The 19018-nt window shown below is 38.9% G+C and overlaps 1 protein-coding gene across 2 annotated transcripts in view; it reads right to left on the bottom strand.

The window, feature by feature from the left end:
- Window positions 1-4489: 4489 nt before the first annotated feature.
- Window positions 4490-19018, bottom strand: part of NUCKS1 (nuclear casein kinase and cyclin dependent kinase substrate 1) — a 33680-nt gene continuing 19151 nt past the window's right edge. The window contains exons 3-7 of one of the 2 annotated variants that reach the window (XM_077886882.1): window positions 17446-17551; window positions 14761-14816; window positions 12459-12611; window positions 11302-11448; window positions 4490-9971 (exon numbers count right to left, since the gene is read on the bottom strand). In XM_077886882.1, the coding sequence (XP_077743008.1) occupies window positions 9772-9971; window positions 11302-11448; window positions 12459-12611; window positions 14761-14816; window positions 17446-17551 (662 nt within the window). In that variant the 3' untranslated portion in view covers window positions 4490-9771. Of the gene's footprint in view, window positions 9972-11301; window positions 11452-12458; window positions 12612-14760; window positions 14817-17445; window positions 17552-19018 lie in introns of both variants that reach the window. The other variant, XM_077886881.1, reaches the window with a different exon arrangement.

Here is a 19018-nt window from a genome sequence, read left to right as displayed (position 1 = left end):
TCTTTCTTTCTTTCTTTCTTTTTCTTTCTTTCTTTTTCTTTCTTCTTTCTTTCTTTCTTTTCTTCTTTCTTTCTTCTTTCCTTCCTTCCTTTTCTTCTTTCTTCTTTCTCTTTCCTTTCTTTTCCTTCCTTCCTTTTTCTTTCTTTTTCTTTCTTTCTTCTTTTTTTCTTTCTTTCCTTCCTTCCTTCTTTCTCTCTTTCCTTTCTTTCTTTCTTTTCTTTTTCTTTCTTTCTTTCTTTCTTTCTTTCTTTCTTTCTTTCTTTCTTTCTTTCTTTCTTCTTCTTTCTTTCTTTTCTTTTTCTTTTCTTTCTTTTTTTTTCTTTCTTCTTTCTTTCTTTCTTCTTTCTCTTTCTTTCTTTCTTCTTAATTTTTCTATCTCTATGCCCAGTGTGGGGCTTGAACTCACAACCCCCAGATCAAGAGTCACATGTTCTACTGACCAAGCCGGCCAGTTGCCCGTCCACTGTCTGGCATTATTACCGTGTCTCCACTTAGACTTGATTCTCCCAGAATGGGGCATCTGCTTCTCAGTGACTGCTCAGTGGTGTGATGTCTAGAGAAAAGTGAATGGCCCTTGAACCAAATATTAGGTCTTGTTGCTTCACTGGAGGGCGTGGGGAGAGAATGAGGGAAAGCAAGATGAGACGAGGAATGCTTCTTCGAATGGCCCAAGACTGGTCCATTGTATAAAGCTTAGAACAACCGATCTCTTTAACGAGGTGCTGTATCTACCCTGCATTCCTTCGCTCACACCAGCACTTCCCTACAATGAAGCTTGGAACCTAAGCCCTGCATTGTTCCAGGTTTATCAGGAAATACTGTTTGTCTTGTACTTGAGCCAGCTGTGTGGCTGTCTATAGAACAGCAGGCTCCCCAACCACTTCTAGGGATACCCAGTTCGTGTATACACAATATTTTTGCCCCAGAAACACTAACCCCCGTAGAAACCATTCATTCACAAAAACAAGAGAAGGAAAAGAGAGATAGTGGTAAATTAGGTCAGAGGCAAGAGAAAAAGCAAACAGACAGGGCTTGGAGCTTGTAACTGAGATGTGGCATGCATTAGATATGAAGTTAGGTTACTGAAGCCCCAGATTATGTTCTGAGATCTAAACAGAATGTCAATGGAATACTTAACTTGAAAAGACAGTCTTGTGAAAGAGCTTTGCTATGACATCATTCTTAAAAACTTCAGAAGTCAGACCATATTTTATTTTTTAAGATTTTTATTTATTCATTTATTTATGAGAGACACACAGAGAGGCAGACATACAGGCAGAGGGAGACGCAGGCTCCCTGTGGGGAGCCCGATGAGGGACTCGATCCCAGGATCTGGGGGTCACACCTTGAGCTGAAGGCAGATGCTCAACCACTGAGCCACCCAGGCGTCCCCAGACCGTATTTTAAAAAGGCATAGTATTTTATTCTGTTAGGGCTGAATTAGTGAACAAGAGAACTGAAGTGAGGGTGCATGTATATCACGGTCTCTATACACTTTTTATTGATGATGTCACCACACGTACTCAGTTCACTGTGGACGGGAATCACTTTTGGCCACATAACCAATCAGCCAGAGCTAGCAAATCAGTAATCTTATCCTAGAAGTTCAGGCCTTCATTGTTCTTGTTCCCATGGTTGGTTCAGCCTTACCTAAACCATCCACCCTCATCTCTTGTAGTCAGACCACTGACCACTTAGAGACTACGACACTCCTGTTCCTCCCCAAAGTGGGAAGGACTATTATATACACAACAGTCCACATCGGCCAAGGGAGTGGTCTCACACATTCTACTAAAAGGGCTTGTGTGTGTATTTGACACATATATTATCTCTTAATAGCTAACACATTACCGATATTAGTAATAGATACACAACCTTCCACAGTCTATTCCTTAAAGCCAAATTTTTGGACAAATCATTTCTAGGTGCTACCTAAGAGCTAAATCAAGGCCAACTATTATTCCCAACATTTTGTTATCGTACTTTTAAGAACGCATTTGCTTTACTAGGATGGAAACTCTGGGTGCACCCTCACTCCCTGACCCCAGAATTAGCACAGTATCTGTTTCACAATATTTGTCCTGGACTTTCATATTGAAACAGGGGCACACCCATGAGTAATACCCATTTCTCCTAGCCAAAACATGTCAAAATGGGTAACTGTCCATTCTATTAAGATAATGGAGGGAATGAGAAGCATGCCATCAAGATAAAGGAACACAGGCCCCAAGTTTCAGTATTCGTTGTATGCGAACATGTGTTAGTATTGCTTGTGCAAGAGACAAGGATTTTGAGCTGGAGGGCAGTTTCAAAAGACAGTACCTGTTTCAAAATAGGGCCGAGAGTTCACAGTTGCATTTTGAAATCTCAACCTATCCTTTGAACTTGGGATATTATCCACATAGATTCTGGGAGTTGTGAAAAGAGAACATAAGCAGATAGATATGCATGAAATCAAGAGATCCTATATCCCACTTAAAATACAGAACAGACCACTGCTGCACACATTAGGATGTTAAGTGGGCACAGCAATCACAGAACCTTTCTAATGCAAGTAGGTGGGAGGGTGTGCTGATACAGAGGACGCTGAGCCCATGGGGACAGTATGTAAAAAGTAGTTGGGATGACACCTGACTAGCTCAGTCGGTAAAGCATGAGTCTTGATCCCAGGGTCGTGAGTTCAAGACCCACATTGGGCCTACAGCTTGCAGAATAATAAAATAATAAAATAATAAAAACAATAATAATAGTAATAATAAAATGAGCTAGGGAGCATAGCGAAGCTTTTAGTTAAGTCTATGGAGGACAAACACTGCCCTCTACTGGCAGAGGAATAGGGCCGTATTTATAGTCAAGAGGACTACTACTACTTTCCTCAATACAGTCACTATCTTAAGACATAATCAGAAAAATAAAAGCTTTTAAATAGCTTGAAGCTTCATAGCTAGGGGCCATAAGGACTTTTGGGTAAATTGAAGCACTTGGCAAGGGATTTTCATATCTTATCGAAAAGACATTTTTCCCTTTAAATCTTTGATATTAGTTATTGGACTGGCTCAAGTATCAGCAGTACTGAGACGCTGAAGTACAGCAAAATGCTCTAAAGTTTATTATCAGGAAGGAGAGAGAGACTCAAGGGGCCCACTTATACAAGATGGAGGGTGCTGGTTTTAGAAACAGCTGTGACAACTCAAAGCTCACCTGATTTCAAACCTTTGTTGTATCATACCAGCCACGACAAACCATATCCTACCTGAACCCGTTTATGCACTATGAAATTGGAGGAATAGCAAACATCCGGCCAACCTTGGTTGTTGGGAAAACTGAAGGAGGTATTATATAAACAAACTCTTCATATATTACAATGTACTGTACATCTACAGTATTAAATTATGGTTTGGTAATGCTCAAAGATGGGAGTCAAGGGAGTTCCAGGTTATTTATGCCTCTGATGGTTTTCCTTACACCAGACTACATTTCTCCCGCATTGTACTGAAACAGAAATTGGGTATGTCAATCATAAAACCTAGATTATGGTTTTTTGTTTTGTTTTTTGAGAGAGAGAGTAGGCACATGAGCGAAGGGAAGAGTGGGGAGTGGGGCAGAGAGAGACTCTTTTTTTTTTTTTTTTTTTTCAGAGAGAGACTCTTAAGCAGACTCCACGCCCAGCAAGGAGACCTCCACAGGGTCTCGTGACCCTGAGATCACAAGCTGAGCCGCAATTAAGAGTCAGATACTTAACCGACTGAACCACCCAGGCGCCCCAAACACCTAGAGATTGAGGAAAAGTGGCTGGTTCTTCCGAAGTCAACTTTGACCCGGGACAAACAACTCTGTAAGAAATAGTTATCTAGTCACTGAGAGTTAACAGCGTGCAAAAACATTTAATCTCAAAGCCAAGCTGAGCTGGTATGCTAATAGAGGACAAGGCAAGTATGTGAACCAGGGAAAAGGTTGAAAAGAATAAAAGCCCCCAATAGCTACAATATCAGCCCAATTCTAAAGAGGGATTTTATACATCTGTCTCTGTATTTAGCTCTAAAATGCAGGTTACTGTAGTTCATCTGGGTATTTGGAATTGAATGCAAATGTCTGTTTTTTAGTATAAATATTATCTTCTTACATATATTATGACTGAAAGAATTTTGCTCTTCACAACTTCATAACCTTGAATGTGAACATAAGGGAAAATGCTAACTAGGAATCCTCCTAACACCAAGTCCAGTGCTCCCTTGATTATCAAAAGTTAGGCAATCTATTGCCTCTTCATTCCATACTCTTAAGTATTAGTTACTTCTTTTGACTTTGGAGACAAGAGATGCCTTCCTCTTTCACCAACAACAGTGATAGTCACAGTTTCAAAGAATTCGTTCAGGAAGCAGAATCCCCCCTATAGTCAGTCTGGGCTGGGAGCTGACAGGCCAAGGTGATCAACTGTATAATTAGTGTATTTGCTTGAGTGTTATAAGAAGTACACAGAGCACACATCTGGGTTATAAAAGCCCTTTTATAAAGCCATTTTTAAACAAAACAAAAAAAGTTTACAAAAGAAAAAAAAAGATACAGAAAAAGAATAACTTGCTTCATATGTCCCAAAAAGAGAAAAAAATAAAGGGGACAATGCCAACATGCTCAACAATAAAGGGTTCTTTTTCTTATTTTTTTTAATACAAAATACAAGCAAAGGATACACATACTCAAAACAGAGCTCAGGAGCAGACACGCAGTCCTGGAGACCCTTCAATAAAGAAAGCAGGAGTTTGTTTTTTCTTTGTCTATGCAGATACATACAGAGACTGGGATATGTAAAAAATTAAGTATCACAAAAGACCATCACACAAGTCTACCAATGCATGTTGCATCTATAATTCACGAACATGGTCAACAAAATCATGTTCACTTCAACCTCATTTCATTTAAATTAAAAAAAATTTTTTTTTAAATAAAGTGGTTACATTCAAACTTTAACTTCCTTAGTACCATGCTGCAGATGTCAGCACCTGAAGGTATCGCAAGGATGCCCAACCCCCAGGTGTCTGGCGGTGTATCTAGCAACACTGTAGTATTAAGAAAGGATGCCCCCCATCTCAGCCCATGGACTAATTAAATACATTGAAACAGGTTCCTCTCTATAATCCTTCCTGCCCAGAACACAGAAGATTAAGAACAAAAATCAAGGAAGACTGGGAGTTTTAGAGCTGGCAAAACGAAGTTTGAAAGATGATGAATCAAGGCAATTACTGAGAACTCGGCTGCTGCTTAACCTGGCAAGTCTTAAAGTCTTTCCTTAAATCTTGCAGGAATTAGGTGTATAAGGTTTGCTGCAACATGTTCATGGTAAACAAACGAAGTAGAGCTCTTATTTACAAATCTTGTAACAAATACTTCTGGAGGAAAAGAAGAAAAGAAATCACTAATTTCCCGGAGACAAAAGTTTACTTGCCAGACATATACAAACACACACTCACACTCACACACACACACACACACACACACACACACACACAATACTTTGGAGGGTTTTATACATATTATTTAGGGCATAAGCTGAGTACTGTACCCCTACACTCCATTGAAAAAGGAACAACCAAAAAAAAAAAAATCCCAATTTTACCCTCCCCCCATAAATCTAGAAAACCCTCCCTTCACCCCTGATGTACAAAGTGTATGCACAAAGGTGGCATTCCACCAGCCACACAAAGCATGCTCAGACAGATGTCACCAGCTCAGTCACTCCATTGGCATGGCAACAGGCAGGTTTACGGGACTTTTCCCAATAGTGGTTAATGCACAGTCAGCACCACTGTGAATTTTGTGAGTTAGGCTTTGAAAAAGAGTGTCACTTAGGGATTTGGGATTCAAAGTCATTTTGTATCAAGTTTATCCCAAGATGAAAGGAAAATGGGTTGCAGATGGAAACTTTGCTATAGATAGCTTGATGTCCCAATATTCAAACTAAGTCCCTTTTCAAATAAACCCAGCTCTATGCACAGAGAAAAGACACTTTTCTGACCCCAAGAGCAAACGGCTCGTTCTATTTTCCCTATCCTGTGGCATGAAATGTTTATTACTTTTCTGTCTGAATGCCATTGAAGACCAGAGCCTAGGTTTTATCCTTTCTGAACTCCTAAGGTGACAGTTCCTTCACAGTAACAGCTACTGGTGATGCAGGAACAGAAAAGAACTGTTCAAATCCAAACACCCACTCTATAGAACAGCAACAGTGGCCAACATGGTCTTTTATAAAGCTTTCCCTGTTGCTCCTGGCAAATTCTGCTACTACACTCAAAGCATCTCCTAGACTGGTTTAAAGAAAAGCACGTCCTTCTCCCAACCAGGACTTTATCTAAAATCCACTTGTTACTTGTATGTTCATGGATAAAAGAAGAAATGTTTAAAACAAAAAAGGAAAAAAAGCAAGCAAGCATTGAAGTCAGTCTAGCTGACCATTATCCACAGCGTCAAAAACTTTATTGGATTATAACCTCAAATTCCACTCTTGATTTGTTACCTGTAAGAAAATGCTCTTTCAACTAGTGCCAAAGGTAAGTACAAACTGAGGATTGAAATGGGGCAAACCAGTTACTATGGGGGGGGGGGGGGGGAGAAAATCTGTATCCAAGCTCCTTCCTGGGAAATCAACTGCTCTTCTTCCAGAGGAAAACACTCACACCGTTACCTCCTCGAAGGAGAGATACACCCATTAATTTCCCTTCATGGGCTCCATAAAGAATGGGACTACGAAAGGGAGAGGAGTTTCCGCAAGCAGGACAAATCTACTAGCACTGAAACTCAAGCGTATCCAGTGGGCCCACTCCATTGATTCCAATTTGAGGTGGCGAGGGCTAAAAGCAGCAGCAAGTTACGGATTTAGTAAGATGTAAGCTACCCATTTCTAGCTGTGGATGGTGGAGAGAGGAGTCTGGAAATATCTTAAGAACTAGAATGTAGTGTCCGTTAGCATAGCTGCCGAGATCCATGTTCCGGAGGGAAACCTAACAGAGCTAAGAGAATTCAGGTACCACAAACAAGCACCTTCTGAGTGAAGGTCCCACTTCCTGAGCACTGCAAACAAGACCGTGAATGACGCTCTTGCCATTTCACCATAGGCACACTAGAGGAAAAAAATGGGAGTTGAGTCAAGGGTGGTGCCAACGGCCAGTCAGTCATTGTCAGCTTCTAGCTTGTAACCCGTCCTGACATCGCTACCAAGCCTGACTATTGAGCACCTGTTTCCAGTTGAGACACCACAGTTGTCCTCCTATATGCATGCATGATTTGAGGGGAAGACTAGAGTGTTTTGAATCATCAACAAAAAGGTGGAGAAAACAAAGGTCATTCAGAGCCTGTCTCACTTGGGGACACAGATCCTTTTGTCTAGTCCATTAGAAATATAGAAGAAATTTTTCAACCTCATGAGTTAATTTTTTAAAAAGGGATCACAACCAAATGCACACAAGTAACCTAAAAGACAGGATTACCTCTAAGAGAATAAGCGTGTATCATAGAGAGGTTAGTGCAGATTAATATATTAAAGAGACTGTTACATAAAATACCGAGGCTAAAGTTTTAAAAGACACCCCCCCATCTTCACGAAACATAATGTAAGAAAAGTCCAAATGTTACTAGGAATGTAGGACTTAAAGTTATAAATCCCTAAAAATTGAAGTGCATGGTGGAAACACTGGGAGGTCTTTTGACTATATGAACACAAACCTTCTTGTTAAAATCGGATACCCCAACAAACCCACCAAAGCAGAATAATCTTTAACACCCTCGTGACAAAGTTCACAACTCTAAAGTCAACCATCATGAAAGATAATAATCCAACTGCTACTTATGTTCAAGTTTTGCATTTTTGGCCAAGTACTAAAATCTCCAAATTCATTCTCTAACACGCACAGTGCACAACAGTGAAATGACTCTGCCACTGGGTGTTATTTTAAAAAGTCATGGAGTAAGGATAGTCTTTAAAGTGTCTTAAAAACCAGAGTACAAATATTCCATAAATAACCTTTTGTCCTAGGAATATCTGTAAGAAAGCCATGTTGTGTAAGAGAAAAACATGCTCTAACTTAAAAGATAGCAAGAAAACTGCATAGGATATTGAAGCGGCACACCTAGATAAAAAAAGGCAGAGGTTAAATTTCACTATTTTTTTCCAACTTATTAGCATGCTAAGACCCCTAAACCTTGCTCCCATGAGCTCGTGGTATCAGGATGGAGAATCAAACCTACAGAACTATCTCCTGACTGCTTTCATAAGGCATGTAGAGTCTGTTATCGCTGGCACATGGGCTCCTAACCACATGGGTCTCCCTAGCTCTGAGCCCCTTAAACTTCTGCTTTCAACATGAGCAGTAAGCAGGGGGCACTGTAAAAAGACAAAAGCAAATTGAAAGGTATGGGAGCAGCATTTACCATACTCCCAACCAAGCACAGGTGAAACAAGTGAAGAATAGAGCCAGGAGAAATCAATCATGTCTTAGAGCAGAGCTAACAGGCTTTGGGGATGGGGTATGCAGTGGTATCTATGTAGGAACAGGAAGCCGAGAGATGCATTTCATGTGTCTCCAAAGAAATGGGAAGATAGGTTATGAAGACAAAAATGTTCTATCCCCAAATAAAAACAGAGCATGGTTCATGGGATCTGAATGCATATTTTTGGCTTAAAAGAATTTCAACTTGCTGTTTTCATAAAGGAAAAATCTCAAGTCTTTGTGATCGAGTTTCACATTAATTGGTACTTTATTTGCTTAAAACCTAAACATTGTCAGTTAAGAAGAAATTCACTCTGGTGTATAGATCTTGCCATTTGAATTCTAGAGTTCTTTTTCTTTTCCTTTTTTGATCCTTGGTAAAATGTTATCCAAGAAACAGAATAGATACATATATATTTTAAAACATGAACTATTAGAGAATGAAATAAAGAAATCAAGAGTGATTTAAGTTTTGGCGGTCCTTTTTTTTTTTTTCTTTTTTTTTTTTTAAAAGTTCCTGAAAGACTGTAGCAGGATAAAAGGATCACTGGCTCGGGGTCTCTTGAGATAACAAGTGATGAAATTAAAAAACAAAACAAACAAAAAAAAGAAAACCACACCCTCAAACAAGGTAAGGTAACACCATCCCCTGCCTTGCCCCCAATGTAAAAAATATGGAATACTTTTAGTAACAATTCAGAATTCATTCTTATCTCCTACCTGCCCCATCAGTGGAAGTTTAACATCATGATTTTTCTAGACATCTAGACTTCTGTATATATAGACATATAAACTTGTATTAGATGACAACTTATTTTTTTTTTTAAGTCCAGGTAGAGAAAGAAGCAATCATTTTTAACTAAAACCCTTCTACATTTTTTGATTATGGTCAACTTGCTACTGTTTAGCAAAAAGCAAAATTTCCATAGTGTTCATCTCAAATCTTATTGCTTTACAACTGTGGTATACCTTCCATTAAGAATAAAAAGGTGAAGCAGTCAATCCAGTGATTACTTTGACATGGCTTTCATTGGGAAGGGGTGGGAAAGAGGGGTGATGGCAAAGAGAGGACCAATAGACAAAAAGGTAAATTAAACTTACAATGGTTTTCTTAAAAGAGAGAGAGAGAGAGAGAGAGAATGTTATTTTTTAAGAAAAAGAAAAAAAGCATTGAAAGCCCATGAGTCAAGCCATAGCCAAAACCATGTTCTATCTTAAGTAGGTTTCTTTTTTTCCCCCTTTTTCTCTTTTTTTTTTTAATAAAATCTCTCCCCAAACCATCATCACTTTTTTAATCCTCCCCAGACTGGGCTTCATCTTCGGACCCTTCATCCCCAGATTTCTCAGGTGGAGGACTTGCAGAGGGCTTCTTTTCTGGAGGGCTTTCTGGTTCCTCATCTTCTTCTTTGGGAGAAGGAGTCTTTTCCTTTGATGCCTTTGAAGCTGTGGGGCGACCTACCTTCCCTTTGCCTTTCACGGGGCTTGGCGTCACTGGAAGAAGAAAAATACCAATGTGGGGCAGGGAAAAGAAGAGATCTTTAATAAAAATTGGCTATAAACAAAACAAAACTAAAAGAATGCAGTCTATAAATCTGACTAAAAATCAAAGTGGGCACTGGTTCTCAATCATTCTTGCCAACACTATGGTGCTATCTAGCAGTAATGTTTATAATAAAGAAAACAGGACGGTACAGAAACTGCATACTATCCTTAGTGGTTTTTAAACCAACCACTAAGTTGGTTGTGATAGAAGTCATGTTTCACTTTTTGTGAAAAGTTGTGATAAAAGTCGTATTTATTATTATTTTTTTAAATAAAGATTTTATTTATTTATTCATGAGAAACACAGAGAGAGGCAGAGACATAGGGAGAGGGAGAAGGAGAAGCAAGCTCCCTGCCGGGAACTTGATGCAGGACTCAATCCCAGGACCCCAGAATCATGACCTGAGCCAAAGGCAGATGTTCAACCACTGGGCCACTTGGGTGCCCCAAAAGTCATGTTTAAAAAGCGGGTCAAAAAGAATAGATACAACAACGTGAATAGGAACTGAAGTCATCAAATTTTTTCTAAAAAGTCTTCTAAGGATGTGTTTTATTTTTTTAACTAAATTCTATGCCCAACATGGGACTCAAACTCACAACTGAGATCAACAGTCCCATGCTCTACCACTGAGCCAGCTGGGTCCCCCCGCCCAAGTAACTTTTGACAGTTCCACGATGTGTACTATCACTAAGTGATGAGTAAAAAATTTAAAAACCACCAGTTCTGCCACAAAAAACAAAGCAAATCTAGATTTCTGATTTAATGACAAACTAGCCATGACTCAGAAAATACCTGGCAGAAACAACAACGGCTCAGAGAAAATGAAACCCTGTTGCCAAGTGTGGTTTTATTCTGCCAATACAAAGGATGGTATAAAGATCAGGCCGCAGTAGTGAATCCTAAGATAATATATAGGTGTGTTCTTTCACAATTTCAAGTCTTTCCTAGCTGCTGAGGTTGTGCCATTGGTGGGAAAAAGCACAAGGCGCAGCTATGATGCTGCTGCAGTGTTTCTACCACGGTCACTGCCAAACCTCGCTGTGTGAGGCAGCAGCAGAGGGATGGGGCTGCGCCACCAGACTTTTGCAGGGGCTATAGATCTTATTTATAAATATGTGATCCTCCCAAGTGTGGAAAACCAGATCCTCGCAGAATGCTCCTATTTTTGTTAGGTATGTGGCTAATGCCAAGCCCTGATGAAGAATTTCTGTAGAAAAAGTTTAGTGGTTCATGAAATTTTTCAAAGCAGCTGTTTGGTTTCACTTGTGTACAACTCACCTGTAGCCTTTAGCCTGGGTTTGGGCATTTTCTTTTCTTTTCTCTCAGGTTTGGACTTCTTAACCATCTTTTTATTTTTCTTTTTTGAACTGCCATAGTCACTATCGTCATCATCTTCCATGAGGAAATCTTCATCGCTGCCAGAATCTTCTGAGAGGAAAGAAGAAATTTCAACGTCCAACTTAATGTATACATCTTTCCAAGCAAACGAAGGGAGACAGCGCTAAGCATGACTGCAGGATGGGATCTGGGAGCCAAACACTCTTGGATTCTGGTGGCAGCTGTGCTACCAACCTGGCTGGAGTGGCCACTGGCCCCACACATGGGATGGGTTTGGCACGCACATGAGGGATGCACCACGGACTTGTTTAAAGACTTGGTTGAGGGCAGCCCAGGTGGCTCAGCAGTTTAGCGCTGCCTTCAGCCCAGGACATGATCCTAGAGACCCAGGATCGAGTCCCATGTCAGGCTCCCTGCATGGAGCCTGCTTCTCCCTCTGCCTCTCTCTCTCTCTCTCTCTCTCTGTGTGTGTGTCTCTCATGAAAATTAAATAAATAAGATCTTAAAAAAAAAAAAAAAGACTTGGCTGAAAACGGGAAGAGATAAAATTTAATCTGAATAAAAACTGAAGCCACCATGTAACTTTCTTTTCCCCCATCAAATAACTTTTGGTATTTCCATCATTCCCTGATAGTACCAGAGAGACCAAGGAAATGAAACAGAACCAATTGGGAGTGTCTGGTCCAACTATGAAGAAATGAAATCAGAAAGCTGAATACAAAGCAAAAATACATGTAAGTTTCACCTAACATGCAAAATATCTAAATTCTGTTATTAACACTTTTTTTGTTGTTGTTGGGGGACGAAGTCTACAACTGTTGCTCCCATGCCAAAATACAAATCCTAATCACAACACCCACCATGTAACTATCACTTTAACAACTGTTTGTTTAGTATTTGAGTTCAGATGATGGCCTTCATAATCAAGAGAATCTTTGATCCTCTTAAAATATCAACCAGTATCAAAACCAGTGATCTCTTCTAACTATGAATATCTAATATAAGGGACTGGCTGTAACATTTAGCATCCACAACAACACAGAGGCAATCAAGATCACAAACTATAATCATGACTCCAGTAAGCCAACTTCACTTACTCTCCTGGAATGGTGCCTCATCCTCCTCTTCTTGCTCTTCTTCACTGCCCACGTCTTCCATGAGCATCTCTCTCTGTTTGGAAGCTGCTTTAGAGGCTGCCTGCCGTTGCTGGCGTACATTTTTATGATCTTCTTTTTCATCTTCACTATCCTCTGTAATATCAAAGTTATAATGCAGTGATCAAAAAGTTGTGCATTTATCTGATGGCTGACCAAGAAAGCCGATATGAGATAGAACCTATAGCTATATTTCCTTCAAACGAGGTAAATTCTATACTTAAAAATTCCTACAAAATATACAGAAGAGGAACTAAAATTCAAAGAATGAACTTGAAAAAGATTATGTCCTCATTATTACATAGAAAATAGATTGGGCATATAGTTTTAAGTAATAATAAAGCTGAATTTAGGTGCTTCCTTACACTTGTATCATTGCGTCGCCCTAAAATTATCAATTACATTTTGATCTATGTTCACAGTTTTTAAAAACTAAAGTTAGATGGAGTCTGCTTCTCCCTCTGCCTAGGTCTCTGCCTCTCTCTGTGTCTCTCTTATGAATAAATAAATAAAATCCTTAAAAAAAGAAAAAAGAAGAGAGTGTGAGAGTGGGGGTGGGGGGTCAGAGGGAAAGGGAGACAGGCAATCTTAAGCACGCTGCATGCTAGGCGCCATGCAGACACGGGGGGCTCCTGATCTTAAGACCCTGAGATCATGACCTGAGCTGGAAGCTTAATGAATTGAGCCATTCAGATGCCCCTAGAAAAATATTTTCAAATGGAAGAGGCGAAGACTGTCCTTCAATGATACTTATTCTAAGGTACAAAACATATTTCTTTTCAACTTAGGCAGTCAGATAATAGGCTAGAAAAGGAAAGAAAGCAAACAGCTCAATGGAGTGAATTTAGGAGAGCTCTGTCTACCCTCCACATATTAGCTAATAGCAATCTCATTTAAAGGGAGAGCTAGGAAGGCAAAAGCAGGGTAGTGTACATCAAAACTAAAGTGGTTGGGAGCAATGTGGAATAAACCCTTAATAAGTAGAAGAGTTATATTCAGAAAAATAAATATCAATAAGTAATTAGGATTTAACAAGTATTTTAGTATATATGCTGCCGAAGTAAGCATAGGATTTAACAAATAAAACAAATGAAATTTGGCCATGGAGTCTATTAATATTAACTCTTTTGAGTTAAAATTCTTGCCAAGAAAGCTTTCTCTATGGCCACTGTTTCTAAGGACTACTTGTGGCAAAACTATCCTTTGCTTGCCTTTTTTTTTTTTTTTAAGATTTTATTTATTTATTCATGAAAGACACATACACAGAAAGAGAGAAGCAGAGACACAGGCAGAGGGAAAAGCAGGCTTCATTCAGGGAGCCCGATGTGGGACTCGATCCCAGGTCTCCAGGATCATGCCCTGGGCCAAAGGCGGCACTAAACCCCTGAGCCACCAGGGCTGCCCCTTTGCTTGCTCTTTACCCCAGAGTTCATCACCATCTCCCTTTTTTAGAGCTCTATGTCATTAGTATTATATATGCTCTTCTATTATTATTATTAAAGATTCTATTTATTTATTTGACAGAAAGAGAGCGTGAGAGTGTGTGTACACACGCAAGAAGAGGGGCAAGAAGCAGGATCCCCCTGAGCAGGGAGCCTGAGGTGGGGCTCCATCCTAGGGCCCTAGGATCATGACCTGAGCTGAAGGCAGATGCTTAGCCACTGAGCCACCCGGGTGCCTCACACTCTTTTAAATCTATTTAGTTTGATATTTGTTCATGTAAATAGTTTTTGATGTTAATTGTGCATGAGAATAATCTGCACAATTAAAGTAAAAATAAAATTTTTATTTATTGTATTATTTTTTTAGATTTTATTTATTTGAGAGCATGACCATGGGGGAGAGGGAGACGGAGAGGGAGAAGCAGATTCCCCAGTGAGCAGGGACAAAATATGAGGCTCAAACCCAGGACCCTGGGATCATGACCTGAGCCAAAGGCATAGTCTTAACCACCTGAGGCACCCAGGTGTCCCTGTAAATATTTTTAAAAAACAAAGCCCCAATGTTGCACTGAGACCTACTGAATCAGAAATCCTGGAGTAGGACAGAGCATGTAAGCACGTTAACAAACCCTCACAGGAGATTGTAGTAAGCCACCAGCATTGAGCTCTTCAAAGACGGAAACATCTTTGTAATGCCAGTATTTACCACAGTGCTCGGCATTATTATGAAACAGCATATTAAAGTGTCCAGTGAATAAAAAGACATATATCAATCACCTATTACATTAAAAACTGTTTGCTACCTGCTGAGTGAGAATCATCTTTCTTGGTCTTCACATCTTTTTCTTCGGAGTCCTCACTATAAAGGAAAGGAGGGGAAAAGTTTAAAAGTCTTAGATCAATCTAACTGAACACAAACCACTGGTATCTCTAACAGGGGAAGAATCCTGAAGAATACCTCTTTTGTAGATGAAATATTCAAATCTGCTGAGGAATGAAGCTGGTTATATTATTTCTCTAGCTTCACAGGGGTAGGAGTGCTAATGAATAAGCACAATTTTATGTGCTTTTGGAAAATACTGCTTCCAAAGACCCAAAGGAAGAAAAGACAGGATCTCAACATGGGCTGAAAATTTCTCACCTGTGGATAAGGCCTGGTTCACAAGAACATTTAATAATAAAAAATACAATTCTCTGTTGTCAGAGGCAGAGTACAAAAACACTGAAAATAAATTACCTAATGTGTGAATGGTGGGAAAGTAGGCAAATAAATAGCACCAAATACAGATGCAAAACTCACCTAGTACACAATTATTAAAGGAGATTGGGAGTGCAGTTATATAAACTACAATATCCCTAAAAACTTACCTAAAACAAAATGAAAATAAATCAATTAATCATCTCATATTTTTTGCCTCCAATATTTCTAATATATTAAAAACATCAACACATAGATCTGCCTCGTATCATGAAGAAAATAAAAGTCAGGCTCAAGAACACCTCAAAGTAAAATAAGGTGCCTCAAAGCTCAGAAAGTTTTATAAAACGGTTTTTAGTCTCACAAAGATGCACATTTTATGTCTTTACAAATCTTAACTTGGGAATCTGGGTTCTAGTGTCTTGTTTTTGTCATTAATTAGTTGTATGATCTCAAGCAAATCACTTGGTACTCTTCAGTGCTAAAATTTTATGATTCAATGAGAAATTCTGACAAAAAAAAGAAACGCTCATCCGTGAAAACTGCCTTCATAGCTTTTTCAAACAGCAGGTCTTATAAATCTCTTTTAGTATTTCCTATAATCTACACCACACTCAAATGACAAACTACCAAACCCAAGATTCCTGAACAAAGAGAAAAACCAAGTATATTTTTTTACTAAGCAATCTGATCCAAGGCACATTGTAATTCTGAAACCTGTGACTATTCTAAATGTTTTTATGCAAAATAAGCACTTAATTCACAAGTCACAATATTGAGAAACTATTGCTTTCTCTAGTTCTTTTATTATTGACTTTATAAAGACCATTAATCCTCGAATCCCATTATAATGAAGTCGAGTAAAAGCTGAACTTTTAAGTAGAGACCAGTAGAAAACTCAACCCAACAACGGTCTGAGGAAATAAACTGTACAAGACACCTAATACAAATGGCAATAAAAATTCTATTTCAACCACTCCTGATACTTAGGAAAGAAAAATAAAACCAAATGATTAGAACAAAGAAAAGTTTAGGCTAGATATATAATTATATTGATGAGACACTGTAATGGGTAGTAGGCCATACAAATCCATTCCTAAGAGAAATACAAAAAATGAATATAATGAAAGAGAAGCAAAGTTGGGCTGCTATATAAAACTGGATTAGAGAGATACACTACAAAACCATGGGAGACTTGTTGCCCCACAACATAATTTTGCCTTGTTTTTCCTCAAAACCATGTTTCTGAAATTTTCTAGGAAAGAAAATACTGGAGGTAAATGCTGTTAAAAATTTAGCATCCTGTGAATTCAGAATGGAAAGACTTCTGTGTGGGGCTTCATTTTATTAGATTTTAGTACTTGAAGTTAAGTATCTTGGAAGAACTGCTAAGATAAATTTTATTTCTTTGAACTTTCCTATGTAACAGTATTATCTGGAAGTAGTATAGCCTAATGGTTAAAACGTGGACTACAGAGTCCAACAGATATGGTTCCAAAACCTGTTGGTCCATTCGCTGGATAACGTTGGATAAATCACTGAACCCTTCTCTAAGCTAGTATTATCCTAGTAAAGAATTAAATGATGATGAATACAAATTAGCAGATAATAGAGACCGGAAAAGAATCATAGATGGTAGTCATCATCATCATCATCATTAAGAAAGTCTTAAAGTTTGAGTATAAGAGTGTGTAGATCTGTGACAGAAGCAAAAATTACAACATCTAGCCTCATGAAGCAATCATAGATAAAAATCACAACTCCTCTGAACTTGTTTATAAAACAAGGGAAAGGAAACTGCCACATGAATGATTACGGTATCTGAACAAAGGAGAATTGATTATAGATAGTAAAATTCAGCAGGTGAAACAACTTAAGATTCTATAAGCTTTAGTTCCGATTCCGCCCGTGTTGGGTGACTGAATGGGAGAGGTCACTCATTCTGCTAACACTACAATGAAAATGTCAACACTAATGCTAGGTAACAAATCACACACGTAAACAATCTCTCTGCTTATGTTCAGAAGTTTGAGGTAGCAACAAAAGCATTCTTGGAGATCACCTTGGATTCCAGGTTGAGTCCAAGCAAGCTTCATGACATTAAAGCAGCTCAGCTCTACATTCAAGAAGCACTGCCTGAGAGAGTAAGAAATAGGCAAAACATCAAGTGGACAATAAGCACTTTCCCACAGTAAATGGAGTAAATGGAGATTCCACCAAGTTAGAGATCAGAGCCAACCCTCACATCCAGCGTAAGCACAAGCACGAACAGATTAACAATGCCTCTTACCTATCCTCCTGTGAATTCTTTCCAGATCGCCTCTTATTTTTAGCTTCTCGGGGAGATGATCGAATTTTCTTAGCTGGAGGGCCTGAATCTCTTCCATAATCTTCATCTAAACAGATAATTTTTCAAATTCAATGAATTAGATTATGATTTTTACATGTAGAAATTGCCACTGTTTATTTATAAATATCTCTCATGCTACTTAAATGGTGAGGGGTTCAGGATTTCCCAAATAATTTTCTTTCACTTTTAAAAAGTAAATTGTTTTCTACCCCAGTCCCTTCTAGTCCTCATGTGTTTAATATATTTAATATATCCATAGCCAAAGAAATATTTCTTACCAATTTATATCCTACCCTTTTAATTTCTTAAAGATATGCCATGTTTCGACATCTTCCAACTTATTTACTTGAAAACTATTAAACGGTAATAAAGCAACATATGCATTTTAGAATGTAGAGAGCCCACAATTCTATAATCCTAACACAATTACTGTTATTAAGTAAATTACTTGAAAACCAAAGTATTAAATGTAGCATACTGACACTTAAGGGAAATACCTCCAATTTCAAAAGTCCTTTAACTAAAGAAAACTACCCTATCTTAAACATTGATTAATTCTTTTAAAAAAGACTTATTTATTTATTATAGAGGGATAGCACATGCACATAAGTGGAGGGAGCGGCAGAGGGAAAGGGACAGTCTTCCAGCAGTCTCCCATGCCCAGCACAGAGCCTGACCTAGGGTTCAGTCCCATGACCCTAAGATCTTGACCTGAGCTGAAATCAAGAAGCAGACACTAGGAACACCTGGGTGGCTCAGTGGTTGAGCATCTGCCATTGGCCCAGGGTGAGATCCTGGAGTCCTGGGATCGAGTCCCGCATCAGGCTCCCTGCATGGAGCCTGCTTCTCTTTCTGCCTATGTCTCTGCCTCTCTCTCTGTCTCTCATGAATAAATAAATAAAATCTTAAAAAAAAAGAAAAAAAAAGCCAGACGCTCAACTGACTGAGCCACCCAAGCGCCCCCATAATTGAATACTTCTAAAACTGTTTACTACTCTATTATATAGAATAGTGGAGATCTGGAAGCAGTCTGGAGCTTCAGTAATTACTAAATGGTTGGACACATTATAAATTCCATTATGGAATATCACACAACCATTAATAGGAGTTTCTCAAATAACTTTTTGTAACAGGAAAAAGATACTCATAAGTAGGAGTGTGATGGGAGGGAGACAGAACCCAAGATTCTTTCTTTCTTCTTTTTTTTTTTAAATATTTACTCGTGAGAGACACAGAGAGAGAGGCAGAGACATAGGCAGAGGGAGAAGCAGGCTCCCTATAGGGAGCCTGATATGGGACTTGTTCCCAGGGTCCTGGGATCGCAACCTGAGTCAAAAGGAGATGCTCAACCACTGAGCCACCCAGGCGCCCCAGAACCCAAATTCAATAGCAAGACTTCAACTACATTTATTTATTTATTTATTTATTTATTTATTTATTTATTTATTTTAAAGATTTTATTTTATTTACTCATGAGAGATACAGAGCGAGCCAGAGAGGCAGAGGGAGGAGC

The sequence above is a fragment of the Canis aureus genome, chromosome 38, assembly GCF_053574225.1.
Source record: "Canis aureus isolate CA01 chromosome 38, VMU_Caureus_v.1.0, whole genome shotgun sequence".
In the NCBI taxonomy this organism is placed as follows: Eukaryota; Metazoa; Chordata; class Mammalia; order Carnivora; family Canidae; genus Canis; species Canis aureus.
Note: the sequence above shows the minus strand (reverse complement) of the source record. Positions and strands in the feature narration are given on the sequence as shown.